Consider the following 27633-nt stretch of genomic DNA (forward strand, 5'->3'; position numbering starts at 1 on the left):
ACGCACTAACCCCTCTGCCACCGTGAAGCCATGATGTCTGTAGTGTTTTCATGCATATTTTTTTGTGCATTCATAATGTTTTGGCGCTCGCATTAACAACATCCGCCAATATGCTAACGCGAGTGTCTGTGATAGTATTATCCACTTGCAAAGGCATTGTTTTTTTTGTATTTTTTCTCAGTAAATTCACCAAAAGGTACCCGTAGACTTATATATCTGCAGCTTATATATGGAAAACCTATTTTTTTTCTTCAAAATTTTATAGGTGCAACTAGAGATGACACATAATATCGGGCTGTCGATAAATGCTTTAAAATGTAATATATCGGAAATTATCGGTATCTGTTTCAAAAAGTAAAATGTATGACATTTTAAAACCCCGCTGTCCTGAGTGGTACACGGACGTAGGGAGAAGTACAGAGTGCCAATAAACCTTAAAGGCTCTGCCTTTGCGTGCCGGGCCACACACACGCAAGTGAATGCAAGCATACTTGGTCAACAGCCATACAGGTCACACTGAGGGTGGCGGTATAAACAACTTTAACACTGTTACAAAAATGCGCCACACTGTGAACCCACACCAAACAAGAATAACAAACACATTTCGGGAAAACATCCGCACTGTAACAGAACATAAACACGACAGAACAAATACCCAGAAACCCTTGCAGCACTAACTCCTTCGGGACGCTACAATATACACACCCCCGCCCCACCTCAACCTCCTCACGCTCTCTCAGGGAGAACATGTCCCAAATTCCAAGCTGCTATTTTGAGGCATGTTTAAAAAAAAAAAAAGCACTTTGTGACTTCAATAATAAATATGGCAGTGCCATGTTGGCACTTTTTTCCATAACTTGAGTTGATTTATTTTGGAAAACCTTGTTACATTGTTTAATGCATCCAGCGGGGCATCACAACACAATTAGGCATAATAATGTGTTGATTCCACGACTGTATATATCGGTTGATATCGGAATCGGTAATTAAGAGTTGGACAATATCGGAATATCGGCAAAAAAGCCATTATCGGATTTCTCTAGGTGCTGCCTGTAGTCTAGATCGGGGTCTCAGAAACGCGGGCCAATTGCGGACCGCAAGACGTTATTTTATATGAATGGTGCTTGACAGTGTTGTGTGCGGAGCTGAAGGGATCTACCAATCACGGTGTGGTATGTGGCTCTGGAGGGCCGAACATTGACGTCACTTGCGTGATGCAAGCAGAGAAACGATTTGTCGCTTTTCTACTAGACCTGCTCGCTCACTCTCTCTCTCTGTCACTGTGTGTGTCTCTCTCTCGCTCCCTCCCCCGGCGCCAGGGAGACGAGCGTTCCGGGAGCTTCCGAAGCACTCCGCCGAAGGACCGAGCGACAATACAGAACTGTGGTGCACTGGACCCCAGCGCTGATACTCCGACAGAGAGTCGCTGGGGGAATCGGACGTGTAACACGTTAGTCGTGAAACACGTTAGTCGTGATGTAAGCCCGTTCAAGGCTAATTGTGCTACCGTAAATCCGCAATTTTAAACTCCACGGCGGCCTCCCATCTTCCGTTGGCCCGAGGCCGAGACAATTTTTGTTATTTGGGTCCAAAATGGCTCTTTCAACGTTCTGGGTTGCCTACCCCTGCATTAGTGGAAAAGCGACAAATGAGTTTTTTTTTCTAAATTGTTGATTTGCATTGCCTCACATTACTTAATTCTCATTTTGTTTCATTTATATTTTGATTTTTTTTTTCGTGTTAAACAAAAAAATAAAGATATGTAAAAATATATTTTTTAAGCAATCTTTTCTTGCAACACAGCCTCACCCAGACTCTGCATCCAGTGGCCCCCAGGTAAATTGAGTTTGAGACCCCTGGTCTAGATAATATGATGTTCACTGTGTGTTTATGTGTGTGTCTCTCTCTCGCTCCCTCCCACGGCGCCAGCGAGACGAGCGTTCCGGGAGCTTCCGAAGCACTCCGCCGAAGGACCGAGCGACAATACAGAACTGTGGTGCACTGGACCCCAGCGCTGATACTCCGACAGAGAGTCGCTGGGGGAATCGGACGTGTAACATGTTAGTCGTGATGTAAGCCCGTTCAAGGCTAATTGTGCTACCGTAAATCCTCAATTTTAAACTCCACGGCGGCCCCCCATCTTCCGTTGGCTTGAGGCCGAGACAATTTTTGTTATTTGGGTCCAAAATGGCTCTTTCAACGTTCTGGGTTGCCTACCCCTGCATTAGTGGAAAAGCAACAAATTAGGGTTTTTTTTAAAGTGTTTAATTTGCATTGCATCACATTACTTAATTCTCATTTTGTTTCATTTATATTTTGATTTTTTTTTGTGTTGAAAGTAAAAACAAAGACATTTAAAAATATATTTTTTAAGCAATCTTTTCTTGCAACACAGCCTCACCCAGACTGCATCCAGTGGCCCCCAGGGAAATTGAGTTTGAGACCCCTGGTCTAGATAATATGGTATTCAAACCCTGCCCACAAGATACTATTTTGTTAAAAGTGTCTAGCAACAAATTTGTATTTTTAACAATACGGGTACTCAACGGTCAAAATGTTTATGTGTTAAAAATCCATTTATTTGACAAACATTTAAAGTGTTTAATATTTACCTGTGAGCTACTAATGATAACTGTGCTGACCTGTTGATATTTTCTCTATTGCTTTCTTACACTTCTGAGTCTCATTTGCAAGTGTTGTTTCATAGCTTTTGTATGTAGTTATAATTCCAAAACATTAGATGGCAGTATTGTGTCAGCAAATAGTCTGACAATATCAATTAATTAATCTTCATTTATATAGCCCTAAATCACAAGTGTCTCAAAGGGCTGCACGAGCCACAACGACATATATAATATATAATACATACATAATAAGCTGAACATGCCAGTCTAGTCTTTTGTCGCGACAAAAATTGTGGTTATACTCTAAGTATTGCCTTAATACACACCAGCTGTTTGATTGTAATGTACATTTTAGTTGTAGTTTAAATTACCAAATTTGGAAGTGTCGAAAATGCCATGTAAAATCACAAATGCTAATGTGTAGCACGTATATAAGAAAGTCAATATAAATTAAAGCTGCAAGCAGCGTTGGTCGGGTCCGCCTTTGGCTGCTGCCCACGAGACCCACGACCGGATAAGCGTTAGAAGACGCATTGGAGCCACTATTTTGAGAATCTAATGCATTGTGAAAGTAATGCAGTTGTTGTATTGAAGTGAAAATATCAAACTTCCTGTTGATTTTTGCTAAAGTATGTTAATTATTCAAATGTAGGTCTAAGTGAGACCTACATAGTGTTTTTTGTTTCATGTCTCTCTGACATTCCTACCAGAAGTTGCAAGCACTTTTGTCTGTGTTTTCTTCCTAGGAGCAGTTTGTCCGTGTTGTATTCCTAGGGGGGCGGTAGAGCGCAATTTTGAGTTTTGAGGTTAGATTTTTTTCATCATATCGCAATTTTTGCCAGACCTGATGTGTGTGTCAAATTTGGTGAGTTTAGAAGCATTTTAAGGGGGTCAAATAACAGCTCAAAGAGGCAAAAATGACATTTTTTAGGAGACTTTGCACAGGGGTTCTTTGAAGGCGCGTAAAATCAAAACCTGAGAACTTATCAAAACTCTGTTCTACACTTTTAATCAGAAGGGTTCAATCTCTCTCCTGTGCGAGTTTGAAGACAAAACAACAAACGCACTCAGAGGACATAATGTTTGAAGAAAGGTGACCGGTTTTTACAAAACTTTTGTTTTGAATGGGGGATTGCAAACTTCCTGTTGATTTTTGTTGGGTGTTGTCAATCTATGAAATGTAGGTCTAAGCGAGACCTACATAGAGGTTTTTGTTTCATGTCTCTCCGACATTCTTACCGGAAGTTACAAGCAGTTTTGTCTATGTTATCTTCCTAAGAGCAGTTTTTTCAGTGTTTTATTCAAAAATAGCGCTAGAGCGCAATTTTGAGTTTTGGGGTTTGTTTTTTCATTAGATCGCAATATTCGCCAGTCCTTATGTGTGCGCCAAGTTTGGTGACTTTTGAAGCATTTTAAAGGGGTGAAATTACAGCGCAAAGAGGCAAAAATTGCATTTTTTGCGAAAATTTTATTTTGAAGGGGTTTTTGCCAACTTCCTGTAGATTTTTGCTGAAAGAAGTGAGTGTATGAAAATTGGGTCTTAGTCAGACCTACGTAGGAATTTTTGTTTCATGTCGCTATGACATTCCTAACAGAAGTTACATGCAGTTTTGTCTGTAATTTCTTCCTAAGGGGCGCTAGAGCGCAATTTTCATTTTGGGGGATTGGTTGCTTAATATGTTGGGAAGGTTTGCTATACCGACATGTGTGTCAAATTTGGTGAGTTTTGAAGCATGTTAAGGGGGTCAAATTACAGCGCGTAGGTGCGGAATAATAATAAAACACAGCAGTTTCAATAGGGTCCTTGGCCCATGGCAAAGGACTCCTGTGGAGTCCTTTGCCATGGGCCAAGGACCCTAATTAAAGCTGCAAGCAGCGTTGGTCGGGTCCGCCTTTGGCTGCTGCCCCCGTGACCCAAGCGGTAGAAGATGGATGGATGGATTATTACACAGAGAAAAAGTTGTATACACATGTGTTATACATCAATCTCATAGTAATAACATTTGTAAAGTGGCTTGGGCATTTTTATAAGGATGCCTTTGTGCCACCATTTTGAGACTCTAATGCATGGGTGTCAAACTCTGGCCCGCGGGCCAAACATGGCCCGCCTTTTAATTTCATTTGGCCCTTGAGGCATTATCAAATTAACATTAGAGCTGGCCCGCCGGTAACACCACATTCACCGCTAATACTCATACTTTCCAACCCTCCCGATTTTCCCGGTAGAATCCCGAAGTTTAGCGCCCTTCCCGAAAATCTCCCGGGGCAACCATTCTTCCGATTTCCACCCGGACAACAATATTGGGAGCGTGCCTTAAAGGCACTGTCCTCTTTTCCTCCATATAAACAGCGTGCTGGCCAAGTCACATAATATATGCGGCTTCCACACACACATACTTGGTCAACAGCCATACAGGTCACACTGAGGGTGGCCGTATAAACAACTTTAACACTGTTACAAATATGCGCCACACTGTGAACCCACACACCAAACAAGAATGACAAAACACATTTCGGGAGAACACCCGCACCGTAACACAACATAAACACAACAGAACAAATACCCAGAACCCCTTGCAGCTCTAACTCTTCCGGAATGCTACAATATACACCCCCCGCTACCACCAAACCCCGCCCACCTCATTTTTATTTTATTTTCGAATGTATTAGCCTGTGGAAAAAGTTAATATTGATAATTACCTCAGAAGGCTGAAGGAAAAAAATGATCAATTTGTTAATTACATTTTATTTAATATACCACTGATGTTTTTTCGTTTGATTTTTGAAAGTTGATTTTTTACTATTATGTTATATAAGCTCTGCCTGTTCCATGGGAGGAAGCCCGAGTACCCGGAGGGAACAAACGCAGTCACGGGGAGAACATGTAAACTCCACACAGAGAGATCCCGAGCCCGGGATTGAACCCAGGATTACTCAGGATCTTCATATTGTGAGGCAGATGCACCAACCCCTGTTCCACCATGCTGCCCTATATAAGCCTGGCTTGTTCAGTAGTCATTGCAAAAATTGTTTGGGTCCCTAGTAAAAGGTTAATTTGTTCAACTTTGGCCCGCGGCTTTGTTCAGTTTTAAATTTTGGCCCACTCCGTATTTGAGTTTGACACCCCTGCTCTAATGCATGGTGAAAGGAATGCAGTTGTTGTATTGAAGTGGGAATAGCAAACTTCCTGTTGATTTTTGCTGAAGGATGTCAATTATTAAAATGTAGGTGTAAGTGAGACCTACATAGAGGTTTTTGTTTCATGTCTCCCTGACATTCCTACCGGAATTTACAAGAGGTTTTGTCTGTGTTTTCTCCCTAGGAGCAGTTTGTCTGCGTTGTATTCCTAGGGGGCGCTAGAACGCAATTTTGAGTTTTGAAGTTGTTTTTTTTATTAGATCGCAATTTTTGCCAGTTTTGATGTGTGTGCCGAGTTTGGTGAGTTTTGAAGCATTTTAAAGGGGTCAAATTACAACTCAAAGAGGCAAATAAGACATTTTTTTAGGAAACTTTGTGCAGGGGTTCTTTAAAGGCGCGTAAAATCTAAACCGAAGCAGTAATCCAAACTCTGTGAATAACTTTTAATCAGAAGGGTTCAATCTCTCTCCTGTGCGAGTTTGAAGCAGACAAGACAAACGCGCTCAGAGGAGATAATTTTTGAAAAAAGGTGACGGGTTTGTACACAACTTTTATTTTGATGGGGTAATTTTTAACTTCTTGTTGATTTTTGCTGAAGGATGTCAATTATTAAAACGTAGGTCTAAGTGAGACCTACATAGAGGTTCATGTTTTATGTCTTTCCAGCATTCCTACCGGTAGTTACAAGCAGTTTTGTCTGTGTTTTCTTCCTAGGAGCATTTTTTTCTGTGTTTTATTCAAAAATTGCGTTAGAGCGCAATTTTGAGTTCTGGGGTTTGGTTTTTTCATTACATCGCAATTTTTGCCAGCCCTGATGTGTGTGCCAAGTTTGGTGAGTTTTGAAGCGTTTTAAGGGGGTCAAATTACAGCTCAAAGAGGCAAAAATTGCCTTTTCTGCAAAAATTTGGTTTTGAAGGGGTTTTTGCCAACTTCCTGTTGATTTTCGGTACAGAAGTTTCTAATGGGTAATCTAGGTCTAAGTCAGTCCTACATGGAGGTTTTCGTTTCACGTCTCTACGACATTCCTAACGGAAGTTACAAGCAGTCTGTTTTTCTTTCCTTCCTAGGGGGCGCCAGCGCGCAATGTTGCTTTTTCTGGTTTCGCTGCCTAATATGTTGGGAAGGCATGCCAGACCGACGTGTGTGTCAAATTTGGTGAGTTTTGAAGCATGTTAAGGGGGTCAAATTACAGCGCATATGTGCGCATAGGTGCGGAAGAAAGAAAGAATAATAAAACACACCAGTTTCAATAGGGTCCTTGGCCCATTGCAAAGGACTCCTGTGGAGTCCTTTTGCAATGGGCCTGGCGGACCTTGATAAAACCTTACAGTTTCAATAGGGTCCTTGGCCCATTGCAAAGGACTCTTGTGGAGTCCTTTTGCAATGGGCCTGGCGGACCCTAATAAAACCTTACAGTTTCAATAGGAGTCCTTTTGCAATGGGCCTGGTGGACCCTAATAACCATCCAGCTAGCGTATTTTGAAAAGTGGAGCCTTACCTAACAGTCCAGCTTTTTCTATCAGGTATGCGTACTTTGTTGGCATTGAACATTGCAACATTACTTAGTGTTGAACTGAGTCCGGTCTGAGTGCTGCTTTAGTCTGTAACCTGAAGTGACGTCACGTGCAACAAAGATATCCAAATTGTTGTTGGAAAAAATACAACTTGATTAAAAACAACAACAAAGTAGATATGCTAAAAACTCATTGTTGTTGTGCGATAACTGTTTCCTTTCAGCAGAGAAGCAATTGGAGTTAAGTAGTAAAATTAAGAGATAGACGTAATTATTTCACCAGCAGAAACAGTCCAATTTCCACAAAGTGAGTCATACTGGGTGGTTCCTGTTATCACTTGTCCTTGTTTTGTCATTGGTTGAAAAACTAGCAGCTACTTAGTGGTGATGCTTAGGGATTCTAAAAACATGTCCCCCGTCTCAAAAAAATAATACAAACCCCGTTTCCACATGAGTTGGGAAATTGTGTTAGATGTAAATATAAACGGAATACAATGATTTGCAAATCATTTTCAACCCATATTCAGTTGAATATGCTACAAAGACAACATATTTGATGTTCAAACTCTTTTGGAAAACTTTATTTCGCGAAAATGTCGTAAGGGGGGGGGGGCCTTACGCAAAAATTTCAAAAAACGAACTTGCTTCAGCCGCACAATACTGTTGCTAAAGTTGTGGGAAATGTCTCAAAACCTCTTCAGAAGTGCCAACAAAACCCGGAAAGGGCAGAATTTGCATATTTTTGGAAAAGTTTTTTGCACGAAAATGTCGTAAGGGGGGGGGCCTTAGGCAAAAATTTCAAAAAACGAACTTGCTTCAGCCGCACAATACTGTTGCTAAAGTTGTGGGAAATGTCTCAAAACCTCTTCAGAAGTGCCAACAAAACCCGAAAAGGGCAGAATTTGCATATTTTTGGAAAAGTTTTTTGCGCGAAAATGTCGTAAGGGGGGGGCCTTAGGCAAAAATTTCAAAAAACGAACTTGCTTCAGCCGCACAATACTGTTGCTAAAGTTGTGGGAAATGTCTCAAAACCTCTTCAGAAGTGCCGACAAAACCCGGAAAGGGCAGGATTTGGATATTTTTTGAAAACTTTTTTTCGCGAAAATGTCGTAAGGGGGGGCCTTACGCAAAAATTTCAAAAAACAAACTTGCTTCAGGCGTACAATACTGTTGCTAAAGTTGTGGGAAATGTCTCAAAATCTCTTCAGAAGTGCCAACAAAACCCGAAAAGGGCAGAATTTGCATATTTTTAGAAAAGTTTTTTGCGCGAAAATGTCGTAAGGGGGGGGCCTTAGGCAAAAATTTCAAAAAACGAACTTGCTTCAGCCGCACAATACTGTTGCTAAAGTTGTGGGAAATGTCTCAAAACCTCTTCAGAAGTGCCAACAAAACCCGAAAAGGGCAGAATTTGCATATTTTTGGAAAAGTTTTTTGCGCGAAAATGTCGTAAGGGGGGGGCCTTAGGCAAAAATTTCAAAAGACACTAATAAGACTCCGGCTTATTAGTGATTCCTAAAGCCCAAAAAAAGCCTGCGGGCTATAGAGCGTTTTCCGTTCGGGCTCCAGTACTCTGGAATGCCCTCCCGGTAACAGTTCGAGATGCTACCTCAGTAGAAGCATTTAAGTCTCACCTTAAAACTCATCTGTATACTCTAGCCTTTAAATAGACCTCCTTTTTAGACCAGTTGATCTGCCGCTTCTTTTCTTTCTCCTATGTCCCCCCCTCCCTTGTGGAGGGGGTCCGGTCCGATGACCATGGATGAAGTACTGACTGTCCAGAGTCGAGACCCAGGATGGACCGCTCGTCGGGACCCAGGATGGACCGCTCGCCTGTATCGGTTGGGGACATCTCTACGCTGCTGATCCGCTTGAGATTGTTTCCTGTGGACGGGACTCTCACTGCTGTCTTGGAGCCACTATGGATTGAACTTTCACAGTATCATGTTAGACCCGCTCGACATCCATTGCTTTCGGTCCCCTAGAGGGGGGGGGGTTGCCCACATCTGAGGTCCTCTCCAAGGTTTCTCATAGTCAGCATTGTCACTGGCGTCCCACTGGATGTGAATTCTCCCTGCCCACTGGGTGTGAGTTTTCCTTGCCCTTTTGTGGGTTCTTCCGAGGATGTTGTAGTCGTAATGATTTGTGCAGTCCTTTGAGACATTTGTGATTTGGGGCTATATAAATAAACATTGATTGATTGATTGATTGAAAAAACGAACTTGCTTCAGCCGCACAATACTGTTGCTAAAGTTCTGGGAAATGTCTCAAAACCTCCTCAGAAGTGCCGACAAAATCTGAAAATGGCAAAAAATGCAAATGCTTGTTTTTGTTACCATGACAACTCATTGATTTTCACCTCAGTCCCACACCTGTTCCTAATCATCACAGCCACTACTTAAGTAATTTTCTTTCCGTCCATCAGTCTGGGATTTTTGCATTCTGCTTCATGCCTTCATTTCTAGTACAAACCTCCACGCCGCTAAACATTTGGACCACGCCACGTAAGATCCATGTATTCTTTCGCCTAAGTGCTGTTTTTTAGTTTATTGAGTATCTTTGTTAGCATCTTTTGTTTATTTATAGATAGCCATGCCATTGTGCTGTTTTTGTTAACGTTTTAGCATAGATTATTATCCGCCATCGAGCGTGCTTTTAGTTTTGCCTTTTGTATTTTAGTAACAAATAAAAATGTACTTACATTCATGCCTGACTCGTCCCACATCATCCTTGCATCGAGGAAGCACAAACATCCACAGTTACGGCATGACAGAAACTAATTGTTGAAGCTTTGAAAGTGGAATTCTTTCCCATTCTTGTTTTATGTAGAGCTTCAGTCGTTCAACAGTCCGGGGTCTCTGCTGTCGTATTTTACGCTTCATAATGTGCCACACATTTTCGACGTGAGACAGGTCTGGACTGCAGGCGGGCCACAAAAGTACCCGCACTCTTTTTTAACGAAGTCACGCTGTCTTGCTGAAATAAGCAGGGGCGTCCATGTTAACGTTGCTTGGATGACAACATATGTTGCTCCAAAACCTGTATGTACCTTCCAGCATTAATGGTGCCTTCACAGATGTGTAAGTTACCCATGCCTTGGGCACTAATACACCCCCATACCATCACAGATGCTGGCTTTTCAACTTTGCGCCTATAACAATCCGAATGGTTATTTTCCTTTTTGTTCTGGAGGACAACACGTCCTCTGTTTCCAAATATAATTTGAAATGTGGACTCGTCGGACCACAGAACACCTTTCCACTTTGCATCAGTCCATCTTAGATGAGTTTAGGCCCAGCCAAGCCGGCTGCATTCCTGGGTGTTGTTGATAAATGGGTTTTGCTTTGCATAGTAGAGTTTTAACTTGCACTTACAGATGTAGCGACCAACTGTAGTTACTGACAGTGGTTTTATGAAGTGTTCCCGAGCACAAGTGGTGATATCCTTTACACACTGAAGTCGGTTTTTGATGTAGTACCGCCTGAGGGATCAAAGGTCCGTAATATCATCGCTTACGTGCAGTGATTTCTCCAGATTCTCTGAACTTTTTGATGATTTTACAGGCCCTAGATGGTAAAATCCCTAAATTCCTTGCAATAGCTCGTTGAGAAATGTTGTTCCAAAACTGTTTGACAATTTGCTTACAAAGTGGTGATCCTCGCCCCATCCTTGTTTGTGAATGACTTAGCATTTCATGGAAGCTGCTTTTATACCCAATCATGGCACCCACCTGTTCCCAATCAGCCTGCACACCTGTGGGATGTTCCAAATAAGTGTTTGATGAGCATTCCTCATGAGTTTCAACATCAAATATGTTGTCTTTGTAGCATATTCAACTGAATATGGATTGAAAATGATTTGCAAATCATTGTATTCTGTTTATATTTACATCTAACACAATTTCCCAACTCATATGGAAACGGGGTTTGTGCAAGACGTTTAATAGCAAGTATTAGCATGTCCCTTTAGCCTCTCTGACTTTGTACGGGCCTGAGCAGAGTCATTGGTGAACCACAACTCACATTAAGCCCAACACACCCAACCATAAACAGACGCCATACAATTATGGAATAACTATGGACTAATAATGGAGTATTACAGTATTTGAAACTAGTATCGCAACAATTAATCGATTAATTCAAATTTAAAAAAGCTTTAATTTGTACTACGTAGCATGGGAAATCTTTTTATGAGCATTACTAATAAAAACTGATAACAACCGGACCACATGGAGTTTCTGTAACATTCCAAAAATGCGGACATAGTTTACGCAGGGCTCCAGAAAAAGAGCGGTGGTGTGTGGGTTTTAACAGACTGTAAACAATGCACACATGTCGATAATGCAATTAGAGAAAGCAAGATCATGGCAAGCAAAAAAAATCATTGTTTAGTTAAACTATTTTCCATTAAACGATTGTTGTTTCGATTACTTGATTAATCGAACAAACTAATCGAGTAAGAAAATTCTACTGGTGTAAAGCAGGGATGTCCAAAATGTGGCCCCTGGCAGAGTTATTAGCATTGTATTATTAGCATGCTAGCTTTTCGGCTAATTTTGCAAGTACACACCTCAGAGTGAAATATTTTGTTACTTGACGAACGATACCTGTTCGCATGCTATTGTTAGCATGCTAGCTGATTTTGTAGATATTTACCACAGTCATATTTTGGTACTTGATGCATGTTAACTTAGTTTTCTCGCATTTTAAACACATCTTCTAGTAACACATATTAAAGTAATATATGTTGGTACTTTACTCATGTTACAGATAGCATTCTAGCATGCTAGATTTTATTAAGCTAACTTTACCATGAATACCATGAATTGATTAACGTGGACCCCGACTTAAACAAGTTGAAAAACTTATCGAGGTGTAATCATTTAGTGGTCAATTGTACGGAATATGTACTGAACTGTGCAATCTACTAATAAAAGTTTCAATCAATCAACTTACCGTATTTCCTTGAATTGCCGACGGGCATATAGTATGCGCCTGCCTTGAATTACTGCCGGGTCAAACTCGCGTCGCAAAATAATTAGCGCATGCTTAGTATTACCGCCGGGTCAAACTCGTCACGTCACGAGTGACACTTCCCCTGTCACCATTTTCAAAATGGAGGAGGCTGATTTCAATACTAGTAATTTGAAATCGCATAAAGGGGAGAAGATTAAGAGCTATTCAGTAGAATTTAAGGTCCAAGCTTACATCACACTCAAATTTTTACTGCATACCTTTGGTAAGTGCCGGTGTGAGAAGAGGTTTTAAAATAATTAGTGCATGCTTACTTTTACTGCATTCCTTTGGTAAGTGCAGGAGTGAGAAGAGGTTTTAAAATAATTAGTGCACGCTTACTTTTACTGCATTCCTTTGGTAAGTGCAGGAGTGAGAAAAGGTTTTAAAATAATTAGTGCATGCTTACTTTTACTGCATTCCTTTGGTAAGTGCAGGAGTGAGAAGAGGTTTTAAATTAATTAGCGCCCAGGCAGCAATTCAAGGAAATACGGTAATCGATTTAATCGATTCATCGTTGAAGTTCGACCTGAGTGTTTTGCAAGCCGGATATAAAGTCAAGAAATTATTAATAAAAAAAGGAAAAAAATGATAAGTGTGATGATTGGGTTAAAATTGCTAAAACTCACTGCATCCATCTTCATCACTGTGGTCGCCGCAGTCGTTGTCGCCATCGCACTGCCACTGAGCCGGGATGCAGGTGCACTCGCCAAACGCACTGACTGCACACGTGAAGTGGTTCCTCCCACAAGAACACTCCGCGCTGCCGTCCACGCCTGCACACACACCGACATAAAAAAAGGAAAAGTCAGGTTGCGATGAATGTTGATCGACAGCTTTCATTAAAAACATAGAATTCACGCAACAACAACAACAACAACTCAAACCACAACCAGCTCGATTAAACGAGACAATCATCGGGTCGACAATGTGAAACACTGCACATTTGTTTCAGAGTCACCATGTTTGGGTTCGAATCCATGCTCGGACATCTTACATGTACCTCGATTTATGAGCCCCTCTAGTTGTGAACTTTTCGGTTTACGAGACTTTAGATCACACCAACCCAAATATAAAGTTAAAGTACCAATGATTGTCACACACACACTTGGATGTATATTTATGCATACATATGCACAAGTGTCTTCAAAATGTGCACATATACTGTATATACATATATAAATATACACACACACACATACGCATGTATATAAAAACATATGTACACACACATACATACAGTACCTACATGCATATATGTATATGAATATACACTTATATAAATATGCTGATATACATATAGAAATATGCAGATACATATGTATATATGCATATTTATATATACAAATATGTATATATATATATATTTATATACACAGACACTGGCTTCCTGTGCACTTAAGATGTGACTTTAAGGTTTTACTACTTACGTATAAAATACTACACGGTCTAGCTCCATCCTATCTTGCCGATTGTATTGTACCATATGTCCCGGCAAGAAATCTGCCTTCAAAGGACTCCGGCTTATTAGTGATTCCTAGAGCCCAAAAAAAGTCTGCGGGCTATAGAGCGTTTTCCGTTCGGGCTCCAGTACTCTGGAATGCCCTCCCGGTAACAGTTCGAGATGCTACCTCAGTAGAAGCATTTAAGTCTCACCTTAAAACTCATCTGTATACTCTAGCCTTTAAATAGACCTCCTTTTTAGACCAGTTGATCTGCCGCTTCTTTTCTTTTTTCTACTATGTCCCCCCACTCCCTTGTGGAGGGGGTCCGGTCCGATGACCATGGATGAAGTACTGGCTGTCCAGAGTCGAGACCCAGGATGGACCGCTCGCCTGTATCGGTTGGGGACATCTCTACGCTGCTGATCCGCCTCCGCTTGGGATGGTTTCCTGTGGACGGGACTCTCGCTGCTGTCTTGGATCCGCTTGAACTGAACTCTCGCGGCTGTGTTGGAGCCACTATGGATTGAACTTTCACAGTGTCATGTTAGACCCGCTCGACATCCATTGCTTTCGGTCCCCTAGAGGGGGGGGGTTGCCCACATCTGAGGTCCTCTCCAAGGTTTCTCATAGTCAGCATTGTCACTGGCGTCCCACTGGCTGTGAATTCTCCCTGCCCACTGGGTGTGAGTTTTCCTTGCCCTTTTGTGGGTTCTTCCGAGGATGTTGTAGTCGTAATGATTTGTGCAGTCCTTTGAGACATTTGTGATTTGGGGCTATATAAATAAACATTGATTGATTGATTGATGATATACATACATCTACAGATACTCTATATATATATATATATATATATATATATATATATATACACACACACATGCACACATAGTTATGTACTGTACATACATATCTACAGACAGACAGATGTATATGTACATAAAAATATATGCAAATACATACAGTACATATACACATACATACATACACACACATTACATAGTGTCCTCAAAGTGTGCATTATTTTACTAAAATTAGGATTTTTGTCAAGGCAAGAACCAATTATTCATGTTTACATTGTTTGCTTTGGGGAATTATGCGTCTCTGCACAAAGTTTTCGATTTACAAACCATGTTCAATAACCAAAAATGGTGGTGAATCGAGGATCCACTGTATTGTATCGAAAATCGCTAAGTAATTGTTACCATTACGCTGACAAGTAGAGTGACGGGCACACTGGGGTGTGTGATGTACGTGTGTGTGTGTGTGTGTGTGTGTAGTATATTCTGAACTGTGCAACTAGTTCAGAGAGCACAAAAAAAAACACACAAATCAACTTAGAATGAACAGCTATGATATAATGTCCGATGGAATATTGATGTGTAACACAGAGAGTATGAAGCCTTAGGTAATGTGAGGAGGATTTATAATCCTGCCTGCCTATGTCTGCATGTGTGGACAAGCACTGTCATGTACTCGCGTTAGATTCCCTTTGAGATACAACATGCAACTTTCTACAACAGGACACTTGATTTATTCGCCTCTGTTTCAGTTCTTCTTTTTTCCCCCCACAGCACCTCACTGATTGTGTACATTTGCAGAAATGTGTCAACTATATTTACAATAAATTAAGTTGCATTCAAATGTAACATTTTAGCCCAAAACAAGGTATGCGGGTTGCTTTACATACTATACTGTACGTAGCTACACTACAAAAAGGTACAGTTCCCAGTACCGTAAGTTTTACTGTAACTGTTGTTTTATTGGATTAATTTATTTAAAACAAAACGGCTAATAATAATTATTGTCTGGTTCATGTGACGTCACAAAAATTAACTTCCTGTGGTCACAAGTAACGTGGAAGTTGTACCACGGTTTATCATGTTACCGTTTATTGTTGCATTGGTATCGACTTTTGATACTTTTGACAACCCTACTCCAAGATTATTATGCTTAACCAACATTTCCTTTGATATTGCATTGTTATATTAAGCTTTTTTCCCCATTTGCACACAGAAAATAATATATTCCAAAATACATCGGTGAAAAAGAAAAAAAAATGTATCACAAAATTGTCCGACACGATTATTCAGGAAAAGGCAATAATAATCAAGCGTTTTTTTGTTGTTTTTGTTTCGCATGACAGTACATTAATGACCACCTTCTTTTATGCAACATCCTTGCTTGGAACGCGTATGAGTGCAGGATGCTTTTGTGCGTGCATGTGTATATGTGTGCGTCTGTATGTGTACATGTGTGCGTCTGCATGTGTATATGTGTGCGTCTGCATGTGTATATGTGTGCGTCTGTATATGTATATGTGTGCGTCTGTATGTGTACATGTGTGCGTCTGTATGTGTATGTGCATGTGTGCTTCTGTATGTGTACATATGTGTATATGTGTGTGTCTACATGTGTACATGTGTGCTTCTGCACGTGTATATGTGTGCGTCTGTAAGTGTATGTGCATTTGTACATATGTGTGCGTCTGTATGTGTACATATGTGTATGTGTGTGTCTGCATGTGTATATGTGTGCGTCTGTATGTGTATGTGCATGTGTACATATGTGTGCGTCTGTATGTGTACATATGTGTATATGTGTGTGTCTGCATGTGTACATGTGTGCGTCTGTATGTGTACATATGTGTATATGTGTGTGTCTGCATGTGTATATGTGTGCGTCTGTAAGTGTATATGTGTGCGTCTGTATGTGTATGTGTGTGCGTCTCCATGTGTATATGTGTGCGTCTGTATGTGTACATATGTGTATATGTGTGTGTCTGTATGTGTACATGTGTGCGTTTGCACGTGTATATGTGTGCGTCTGTATGTGTATGTGTACATATGTGTGCGTCTGTATGTGTATGTGCATGTGTATATGTGTGCGTCTGTATGTGTACATATGTGTATATGTGTGTGTCTGCATGTGTATATGTGTGCGTCTGTATGTATATATGTGTGTGTCTGCATGTGTATATGTGTGCGTCTGTATGTGTATATGTGTGCGTCTGTATGTGTATATGTGTGTGTTTGTATGTCAATATGTGTGTGTCTGTATGTGTACATATGTGTGCGTCTGTATGTGTATATGTGTGCGTCTGTATGTGTATGTGTACATATGTGTGCGTCTGTATGTGTATATGTGTGCGTCTGTATGTGTACACATGTGTATATGTGTGTGTCTGTATGTGTACATGTGTGCGTTTGCACGTGTATATGTGTGCGTCTGAATGTGTATGTGCATGTGTATATGTGTGTGTCTGTATGTGTACATGTGTGTATATGTGTGTGTCTGTATGTGTACATATGTGTATATGTGTGTGTCTGTATGTGTACATGTGTGCGTTTGCACGTGTATATGTGTGCGTCTGAATGTGTATGTGCATGTGTATATGTGTGCGTCTGTATGTGTACATATGTGTGTGTCTGCATGTGTATATGTGTGCGTCTGTATGTGTACATATGTGTGTGTCTGCATGTGTATATGTGTGCGTCTGCATGTGTATATGTGTGCGCCTGTATGTGTATATGTGTGCGTTTGTATGTGAAGTGAAGTGAAGTATATTTATATAGCGCTTTTCTCTAGTGACTCAAAGCACTTTACATAGTGAAACCCAATATCTAAGTTACATTTAAACCAGTGTGGGTGGCACTGGGAGCAGGTGGGTAAAGTGTCTTGCCCAAGGACACAACGGCAGTAACTAGGGTGGCACAAGCGGGAATCGAACCTGCAACCCTCAAGTTGCTGACACGGCCACTCTACCAACCGAGCTATGCCGCCCCTACATGTGTATATGTGTGTGTCTGTATGTGTACATATGTGTGTGTCTGCATGTGTATATGTGTGCGTCTGTATGTGTATGTCTGTATGTGTATATGTGTGCGTCTGTATGTGTATGTGTGTGCGTCTCCATGTGTATATGTGTGCGTCTGTATGTGTACATATGTGTATATGTGTGTGTCTGTATGTGTACATGTGTGCGTTTGCACGTGTATATGTGTGCGTCTGTATGTGTATGTGTACATATGTGTGCGTCTGTATGTGTATGTGCATGTGTATATGTGTGCGTCTGTATGTGTATATGTGTGTGTCTGTATGTGTATATGTGTGCGTCTGTATGTGTATATGTGTGTGTCTGTATGTGTATATGTGTGCATCTGTATGTGTGCGTCTGTATGTGTATATGTGTGCGTCTGTATATGTATATGTGTGCGTCTGTATGTGTATATGTGTGCGTCTGTATGTGATTATGTGTGCGTCTGTATGTGTATATGTGTGTGTCTGCATGTGTACATATGTGTGCGTCTGTATGTGTATATGTGTGCGTCTGCATGTGTACATGTGTGCGTCTGCATGTGTACATGTGTGCGTCTGTATGTGTATATGTGTGTGTCTGTATGTGTATATGTGTGCATCTGTATGTGTGCGTCTGTATGTGTATATGTGTGCGTCTGTATATGTATATGTGTGCGTCTGTATGTGTATATGTGTGCGTCTGTATGTGTATATGTGTGCGTCTGTATGTGATTATGTGTGCGTCTGTATGTGTATATGTGTGTGTCTGCATGTGTATATGTGTGTGTCTGTATGTGTATGTGCATGTGTACATATGTATGTGTACATATGTGTATATGTGTGTGTCTGCCTGTGTACATGTGTGCGTCTGTATGTGTATGTGCATGTGTACATATGTGTGTGTCTGTATGTGTACATATGTGTATATGTGTTTGTCTGTATGTGTACATGTGTGCGTCTGCACGTGTATATGTGTGCGTCTGTATGTGTATGTGTACATATGTGTGTGTGTCTGTGTATGTTTCTCCATGTGTATATGTGTGCATCTGTATGTGTATGTGCATGTGTACATATGTGTGCGTCTGTATGTGTACATATGTGTATATGTGTGTGTCTGCCTGTGTACATGTGTGCGTCTGTATGTGTACGTGCATGTGTACATATGTGTGTGTCTGTATGTGTACATATGTGTATATGTGTTTGTCTGCACGTGTATATGTGTGCGTCTGTATGTGTACATATGTGTGTGTCTGTCTGTGTATGTGTCTCCATGTGTATATGTGTGCGTCTGCATGTGTACATGTGTGCGTCTGCACGTGTATATGTGTGCGTCTGTATGTGTATGTGTACATATGTGTGTGTGTCTGTGTATGTTTCTCCATGTGTATATGTGTGCGTCTGTATGTGTATGTGCACATATGTGTGCGTCTGTATGTGTACATATGTGTATATGTGTGTGTCTGTATGTGTATATGTGTGCGTCTGTATGTGTGTGTGTACATATGTGTGTGTCTGTCTGTGTATGTGTGTGCGTCTCCATGTGTATATGTGTGCATCTGTATGTGTATGTGCATGTGTACATAAGTGTGCGTCTGTAGGTGTACATGTGTGTATATGTGTGTGTCTGCATGTGTATATGTGTGCGTCTCTATGTGTATGTGCATGTGTACATATGTGTGCGTCTGCATGTGTATATGTGTGCGTCTGTATGTGTATATGTGTGCGTCTGTATGTGTATGTGCATGTGTACATATGTGTGCGTCTGCATGTGTATATGTGTGCGTCTGTATGTGATTATTTGTGCGTCTGTATGTGATTATGTGTGCGTCTGTATGTGATTATGTGTGCGTCTGTATGTGTATATGTGTGCGTCTGTATGTGTATATGTGTGTGCGTCTGCATGTGTACATGTGTGCGTCTGTATGTGTAAATGTGTGCGTCTGTATGTGTATATGTGTGCGTCTGTATGTGTATATGTGTGCGTCTGTATGTGTATACGTGTGCATCTGTATGTGTATATGTGTGTGTCTGTATGTGTACATATGTGTGCGTCTGTATGTGTATATGTGTGCGTCTGTATGTGTATACGTGTGCATCTGTATGTGTATATGTGTGCGTCTGTATGTGTATATGTGTGCGTCTGTATGTGTATACGTGTGCATCTGTATGTGTATATGTGTGCGTCTGTATGTGTACATATGTGTGCGTCTGTATGTGTATATGTGTGTGTCTGTATGTGTATATGTGTGCGTCTGTATGTGTACATGTGTGTGCGTCTGTATGTGTATATGTGTGCTTCTGTATGTGTACATGTGTGCGTCTGTATGTGTACATGTGTGCGTCTCTATGTGTACATGTGTGCGTCTGTATGTGTACATGTGTGCGTCTGCATGTGTACATATGTGTGCGTCTGCATGTGTACATATGTGTGCGTCTGTAAGTGTACATATGTGTGCGTTTGTATGTGTACATGTGTGCGTCTGCATGTGTACATATGTGTGCATCCGCATGTGCATATGTGTGCGTCTGTATGTGTACATCTGTATGTGTATATGTGTGCGTCTGTCTGTGTACATATGTGTGCGTCTGAATGTGCATATGTGTGTGTCTGTATGTGTACATGTGTGTGTCTGTATGTGTATATGTGTGCGTTTGTATGTGTATATGTGTGCGTCTGTATGTGTACATCTGTATGTGTATATGTGTGCGTCTGTCTGTGTACATATGTGTGCGTCTGAATGTGCATATGTGTGTGTCTGTATGTGTACATGTGTGTGTCTGTATGTGTATATGTGTGCGTTTGTATGTGTACATGTGTGTGTCTGTATGTGTATATGTGTGCGTTTGTATGTGTACATGTGTGTGTCTGTATGTGTATATGTGTGCGTCTGCATGTGTACATGTGTGCATCTGCATGTGCATATGTGTGCGTCTGTATGTGTACATCTGTATGTGTATATGTGTGCGTCTGTCTGTGTACATATGTGTGCGTCTGAATGTGCATATGTGTGTGTCTGTATGTGTACATGTGTGTGTCTGTATGTGTATATGTGTACATCTGTATGTGTATATGTGTGCGTCTGTATGTGTACATGTGTATATGTGTATGTGTATATGTGTGCGTCTGAATGTGTATAAGTGTACATGTGTGTGTCTGAATGTGTATATGTGTATATGTGTGTGTGTACATGTGTGTGTGGTTTCTGGCCCCTCCACAAAGGCATCAGTCAACCCAGGAGGGCCTGGCAGAGAGATCTCAGTAACCTTCAGATCCCTCCCACCGCACTAAATTAATGGCCTCTTTCTTTTTTTGTTCCCCTCCTTCCTTTCCCCCCCATTCCTTTCTTTTCAACATCCCTTCATCACACTTCCCCTAAAGCTGTCCCTCTCATTTTCAGCCCTTCCCGACCTTTTTTCTTCTTCTCTTCTTTCCTCCTCACCCTATTTGCAGACCCTCTCCAGGGCAAAAGAAACACCCTGATCCAGGATCCTCTTTGCCGATTATATCTCGGCGTTAACTAAGAAGTCATCTTTGCAAGCACCTGGTTTTGAACCTTGATGATGGGACTTCATCAGGCGGACCAAAACACTGACAACAAACAGAATCCCCAGACATCGTTAAGTTGGACTACAAGGCCGAGTTGCGCTTCACGTTTTATCTCCTTCGAGTGTGTGTGTGAGAGAGAGAGAAAGTGTGTGTGTGCCGGGCTAAATTACAGTTTTTCAGCTGGAGCAGAAAACGTGTCAAGGGAAGCCACATAACGGGCTGCGCATTTGTCAAACATGCTTCAAAAAGTAGAGACCAGTGGCTATGACCGCTGCAAAAGCAACTTAAGGGGGAGACCGTCACACACACACACACACACACACACACACACACACACACACACACACACACACACACACACACAGTGCGCCTTATAACTCAGTGCACCTAATATACGGGATAATATTGGTTGTGCTTACCGACCTCGAAAGCTATGTTATTTGGTACATGTAGTTGATTATGTGAATGGATTAACACTAAACCTTCTATTTTCCATCCATCCATTTTCTACCGCTTATTCCCTTTGGGGTAGCAGGGGGTGCTGGAGCCTATCGCAGCTGCATTCGGGTCAAAGGCGGGGTACACCCTGGACAAGTCGTCACCTCATCCCAGAGTCAGGTTGTGATTTTTGACTGAGAGTCACCCTGGGGATCAAAGCTTGGCTACACCTTAGGTTTAATTGTGATGAGTCACATACATTGTTTGCAATGTTTGATGTGGATGTTGTTTAATTAATTTCTATACGCTTTAACATCTGTAGTTGATTATGTGAATGTATTAGCACTAAACCTTCTATTTTCCATCCATCCATTTTCTACAGCTTATTCCCTTCGGGCGGAAGGCGGCGTACACACTGGACAAGTCCCCACCTCATCGCAGGGTCGAGATTTTTGCCTGAGAGTAACCCTGGGGATCAAAGCTTGGCTACACCTTAGGTTTAATTGTGATGAGTCGCATACATTGTGTGCAATGTTTGATGTGGATGTTCTTTAATTTCTATATGCGTAAACATCTGTAGTTGATTATGGAATGTATTAACGCTAAACCTTCTATTTTCCATCCATCCATTTTCTACCGCTTATTCCCTTTGGGGTAGCAGGGGGTGGTGGAGCCTATCGCAGCTGCATTCGGGCAGGAGGCGGCGTACACCCTGGACAAGTCGCCACCATCGCAAGGTCAGGTCGTGATTTTTGCCTGAGAGTAACCCTGGGGATCAAATCTCGGCTTCACCTTAGGTTTAATTGTGATGAGTCACATACATTGTGTGCAATGTTTGATGTGGATGTTGTTTAATTAATTTCTATACGCTTTAACACCTGTAGTTTATTATGTGAATATATTAACACTAAACCTTCTATTTTCCATCCATCCATTTCCTACCGCTTATTCCCTTTGGGGTAGCAGGGGGTGGTGGAGCCTATCGCAGCTGCATTCGAGCGGAAGGCGGCGTACACCCTGGACAAGTCGCCACCTCATCGCAGGGTCGTGATTTTTGCCTGAGAGTAACCCTGGGGATCAAAGCTCGGCTTCACCTTAGGTTTAATTGTGATGAGTCACATACATTGTGTGCAATGTTTGATGTGGATGTTGTAGACATCTTTAGTTGATTGTGTGAATGTATTAACATTAAACCTTCTATTTTATTTATGTAAAAAACACAACGGACCTTATACTTTTGTAATGTTTATTTTATTTATCCATCCATCCATTTTCAACCTATCCCCAGGTGCATGTCTTTGGAGGTGGGAGGAAGCCGGAGTACCTGGAGGGAACCCACGCAGTCACGGGGAGAACATGCAAACTCCACACAGAAAGATCCCGAGCCCGGGATTGAACCCAGGACTACTCAGGACCTTCGTATTGTGAGGCACGTGCACTAACCCCTGTGCCACCGTGCTGCCATTAAAAAAATATAAAAAATGGATTTATCTAAATCTAATTTGTGGTTAAAAAATAGAACATTTTATTTTGATGCTAATTAAATAATACTTTTATTGTTACTTTACCCCCATTGGTTAACAAGTGAATAGTACGTCTTCTACACTGCTACCTGTTAAAATGAGCCTCCGTGACGCATTCATCTGAAATGTGAAAAACACATTAAAAATAGGTGTTTGTATGAGCTAAGCAGGATTCATAACACATTATTCATTGCGGGAACACACTAGGAAGGCTATAGGAACTAACACGCAGCTGCCAAACTTTACAGTCTGGCGCTTTGAAGAGTGCCGGCATGACTAACCTCTGATGCATTGCACAGATAGCAAATCACATGCTGGCATGTTTTGAAGAGACGAAATGAGCTATCAGTGTGTGGCGTTCTAATCCATGTGTCATCTCGTCGAACGGATGAAGATTCTACTGGTGCAAAGCAAGGGTGTCCAAAATGTGGCCCCTGGCAACATTTCTAATGACAATCATTAGCATTGTATTACTTTTTTTTGCTAAATTTGCAGGTACACACCTTAGAGTCAAATATTTTGTTACTTTGACAAAGAATACCTGTTTGCATGCTAATGTTAGTGTGGAGGGGGGGCGTGGTCTGCGGGCCTGCCTCGAAGACAGCGGCAGGTAAGTAGATTACCCGGCTGGGATTTGATATCTATTAGCAGCAGCCGGGACGAGACACGTGGTTGGAGTGGCTGGTGAGCGGACGCATGACACTGAGATACATTTCGCTGGAAAGCAAAACCCTACCGCTATACGAAAATAAAAAGACTTGTTACCCAGATTACCGGGCCCACAAGAGTATCTTTGTGGTCAGAAGAACCCACAGGAGGGCAACCTCCACAGTTAGTATGCTAGGTTTTTTGAAGCTAATTTTGTAGATATTGACCTCAGTCATATTTTGGTACTTGATGCATGTCAACTTAGTTTATTAGCATTTTAAACACATTTTCTAGTAACACATCCTAGAGTAATATATTTGGGTACTTTACTCATGTTACGGATAGCATTTTAGCATGCTACCTTTTCTTAAGCTAATTTAACAGGCATACAGCTTTGTGTCATATTTTGGTAATTCACTAACAACGCAAAGAGTAAGCTATTGTTGAATTATTAGCAATGTTGTGTTACCATACTAGCTTTTTTGGCTATATTTTCTTAGATTTTTTGTTACTTGATGAATGATACCTGTTCGCATGCTAATGTCAGTATGCTAGCTTTTTTAAAGCTAATTCTGTAGGTATTGACCTCAATCATATTTTGGTACTTGATACATGTTAACTTAGTTTACTAGCATTTTAAACACATTTTCTAGTAACACATCCTAGAGTAATATATTTTGGTACTTTACTCATGTTACGGATAGCATTTAACATACTAGCTTTTTTAAAGCTAACTTAACAGGCATACACCTCAGTGTCATATTGTTTGGTAATTCACTAACAACGCAAACAGAAAGCTATTGTTTGATTATTAAAATTGTAGTGTTACCATGCTAGCTTGTTTTTGCAACTTTTTGTTTCTTGACGAATAATACCTGTTTGCATGCTAATGTTAGTATGCTAGCTTTTTAAAGCTAATTTTATAGGTATTGACGTTAACTTAGTTTTCTAGCATTTTAAAAACATTTTCTAGTAACACATCTTAGAGTAATATATTTTGGTGCTTTACTCATGTTACAGATAGCATTTTAGCATGCTAACGCTTCTAAGCTAATTTTGTAGGTATTGACCTCAGTCATATTTTGGTATTTGAAGCATGTTAACTTAGTTTTCTACCATTTTAAACATTTTCTAGTAACACATCTTGGAGTAATATATTTTGGTACTTTACACATGTTACAGATAGCATTTTAGCATGCTAGCGTTTTTTAGCTAATTTTGTAGGTATTGACCTCAGTCATATTTTGGTACTTGATACATGTTAACTTAGTTTTCTAGCATTTAAAAAAAAATTTAGTAACACATCTTAGAGTAATATATAATTTGGTACTTTACTCATGTTACAGATAGCATTTTAGCATGCTAGCGCTTTTGAGCTAATTTTGTAGGAATTGACCTCAGTCATATTTTGGTACTTGATGCATGTTAACTTAGTTTTCTAGCATTTTAAACATTTTCTAGTAACACATCTTAGAATAATATATTTTGGTACTTTACTCATGTTACAGATGGCATTTTAGCATGCTAGCTTTTTTGCGCTAATTTTGTAGGTATTGACTTCAGTCATATCTTGGAACTTGATGCATGTTAACGTAGTTTTCTAGCATTTTAAACATTTTCTAGTAACAAATTTTAGAATAATATATTTTGGTACTTTACTAGTGTTACAGATAGCATTATAGCACGCTAGCTTTTTTGCGCAAATTTTGTAGGTATTGACCTCAGTCATATTTTGGTACTTGATGCATGTTAACTTAGTTTTCTATCATTTAAAAAAAAAAATTGTAACACATCTTAGAGTAATACATTTTGGTACTTTACTCATGTTACAGATAGCATTTTAGCACGCTAGCTTTTTTGCGCTAATTTTGTAGGTATTGACCTCAGTCATATTTTGGTACTTGATGCATGTTAACTTAGTTTTTTAGCATTTTCAAAATGTTCTAGTAACACATCTTAGAGTAATATATTTTGGTACTTTACTCATCTTACAGATAGCATTTTAGCATGCTAGCTTTTTTGAGCTAATTTTGTAAGTATTGACCTCAGTCATATTTTGGTACTTGATGCATGTTAACTTAGTTTTCTAGCATTTTAAACACATTTTCTAGTAACACATCTTAGAGTAATATATTTTCGTACTTCACTCATGTTACAGATAGCATTTTAGCATGCTAACGCTTCTGAGCTAATTTTGTAGGTATTGACCTCAATCATATTTTGGTACTTGATACATGTTAACTTAGTTTTCTAGCATTTTAAACATTTTCTAGTAACACATCTTCGAGTAATATATTTTGGTACTTTACTCATTTTACAGATAGCATTTTAGCATGCTCGCTTTTTGCGCTAATTTTGTAGGTATTGACCTCAGTCATAATTTGGTACTTGATGAATGTTAACTTAGTTTTCTAGCATTTTCAAAATGTTCTAGTAACACATCTTAGAGTAATATATTTTGGTACTTTACTCATGTTACAGGTAGCATTTTAGCATGCTCGCTTTTTGCGCTAATTTTGTAGGTATTGACCTCAGTCATAATTTGGTACTTGATGCACGTTAACTTAGTTTTCTAGCATTTTCTAAATTTTCTAGTAACATCTTAGAGTAATATATTTTGGTACTTTACTCATGTTATAGGTAGCATTTTAGCATGCTAGCTTTTTTGCGCTAATTTTGTAGGTATTGACCTCAGTCATATTTTGGTACTTGATACATGTTAACTTAGTTTTCTAGCATTTTAAACATTTTCTAGTAACACATCTTCGGGTAATATATTTTGGTACTTCACTCATGTTACAGATAGCATTTTAGCATGCTAACGCTTCTGAGCTAATTTTGTAGGTATTGACCTCAATCATATTTTGATACTTGATACATGTTAACTTAGTTTTCTAGCATTTTAAACATTTTATAGTAACACATCTTCGAGTAATATATTTTGGTACTTTACTCATTTTACAGATAGCATTTTAGCATGCTCGCTTTTTGCGCTAATTTTGTAGGTATTGACCTCAGTCATATTTTGGAACTTGATGCATGTTAATGTAGTTTTCTAGCATTTTAAAAATGTTCTAGTAACAAATCTTAGAATAATATATTTTGGTACTTTACTCATGTTACAGATAGCATTTTAGCATGCTAATGTTTCTGAGCTAATTTTGTAGGTATTGACCTTAGTCATATTTTGGTACTTGATGCATGTTAACTTCGTTCTGTAGCATTTAAAAAAAAATGTTAGTAACACATCTTAGAGTAATATATTTGAGTACTTTACTCATGTTACAGGAAGCATTTTAGCATTCTAGCTTTTTTGCGCTAATTTTGTAGGTATTGACCTCAGTCATATTTTGGTACTTGATGCACGTTAACTTAGTTTTCTAGCATTTTCAAAAAATTCTAGTAACACATCTTAGAGTAATATATTTTGGTACTTTACTCATGTTACAGGTAGCATTTGAGCATGCTAGCTTTTTTGAGCTAATTTTGTAGGCGTTGACCTCAGTCATATTTTGGTACTTGATACATGTTAACTTAGTTTTCTAGCATTTTAAACATTTTCTAGTAACAAATCTTCGGGTAATATATTTTGGTACTTTACTCATGTTACAGATGGCATTTTAGCATGCCAGCTTTTTTGCGCTAATTTTGTAGTTATTGACCTCAGTCATATTTTGGTACTTGATACACGTTAACTTAGTTTTCTAGCATTTTAAACATATTTTCTAGTAACAAATCTTCGGGTAATATATTTTGGTACTTTACTCATGTTACAGATAGCATTTTAGCATGCTGGCTTTTTTGCGCTAATTTTGTAGGTATTGACCTCAGTCATATTTAAGTACTTGATACATGTTAGTTTTTTAGCATTTTAAACATTTTCTAGTAATTCTTTTTTTTTTTTTGTTGTCATGAAAAAGGGTCGTTTTTGTCATGAAAAAGGGAGGTTTTTG

At 39.9% G+C, this 27633-nt stretch overlaps 1 protein-coding gene across 1 annotated transcript in view; it reads right to left on the minus strand.

Moving 5' to 3' along the window:
• lrp4 (low density lipoprotein receptor-related protein 4) overlaps positions 1-27633 on the minus strand; it is a 475714-nt gene that overhangs the window by 239403 nt on the left and 208678 nt on the right. Inside the window, exon 2 of the mRNA XM_061887739.1 lies at positions 12914-13060. Coding sequence (XP_061743723.1) covers positions 12914-13060 — 147 coding nt within the window. The remainder of the gene's footprint in view (positions 1-12913; positions 13061-27633) is intronic.

This window comes from Nerophis ophidion, linkage group LG25 (assembly GCF_033978795.1).
Source record: "Nerophis ophidion isolate RoL-2023_Sa linkage group LG25, RoL_Noph_v1.0, whole genome shotgun sequence".
Lineage (NCBI taxonomy): Eukaryota > Metazoa > Chordata > Actinopteri > Syngnathiformes > Syngnathidae > Nerophis > Nerophis ophidion.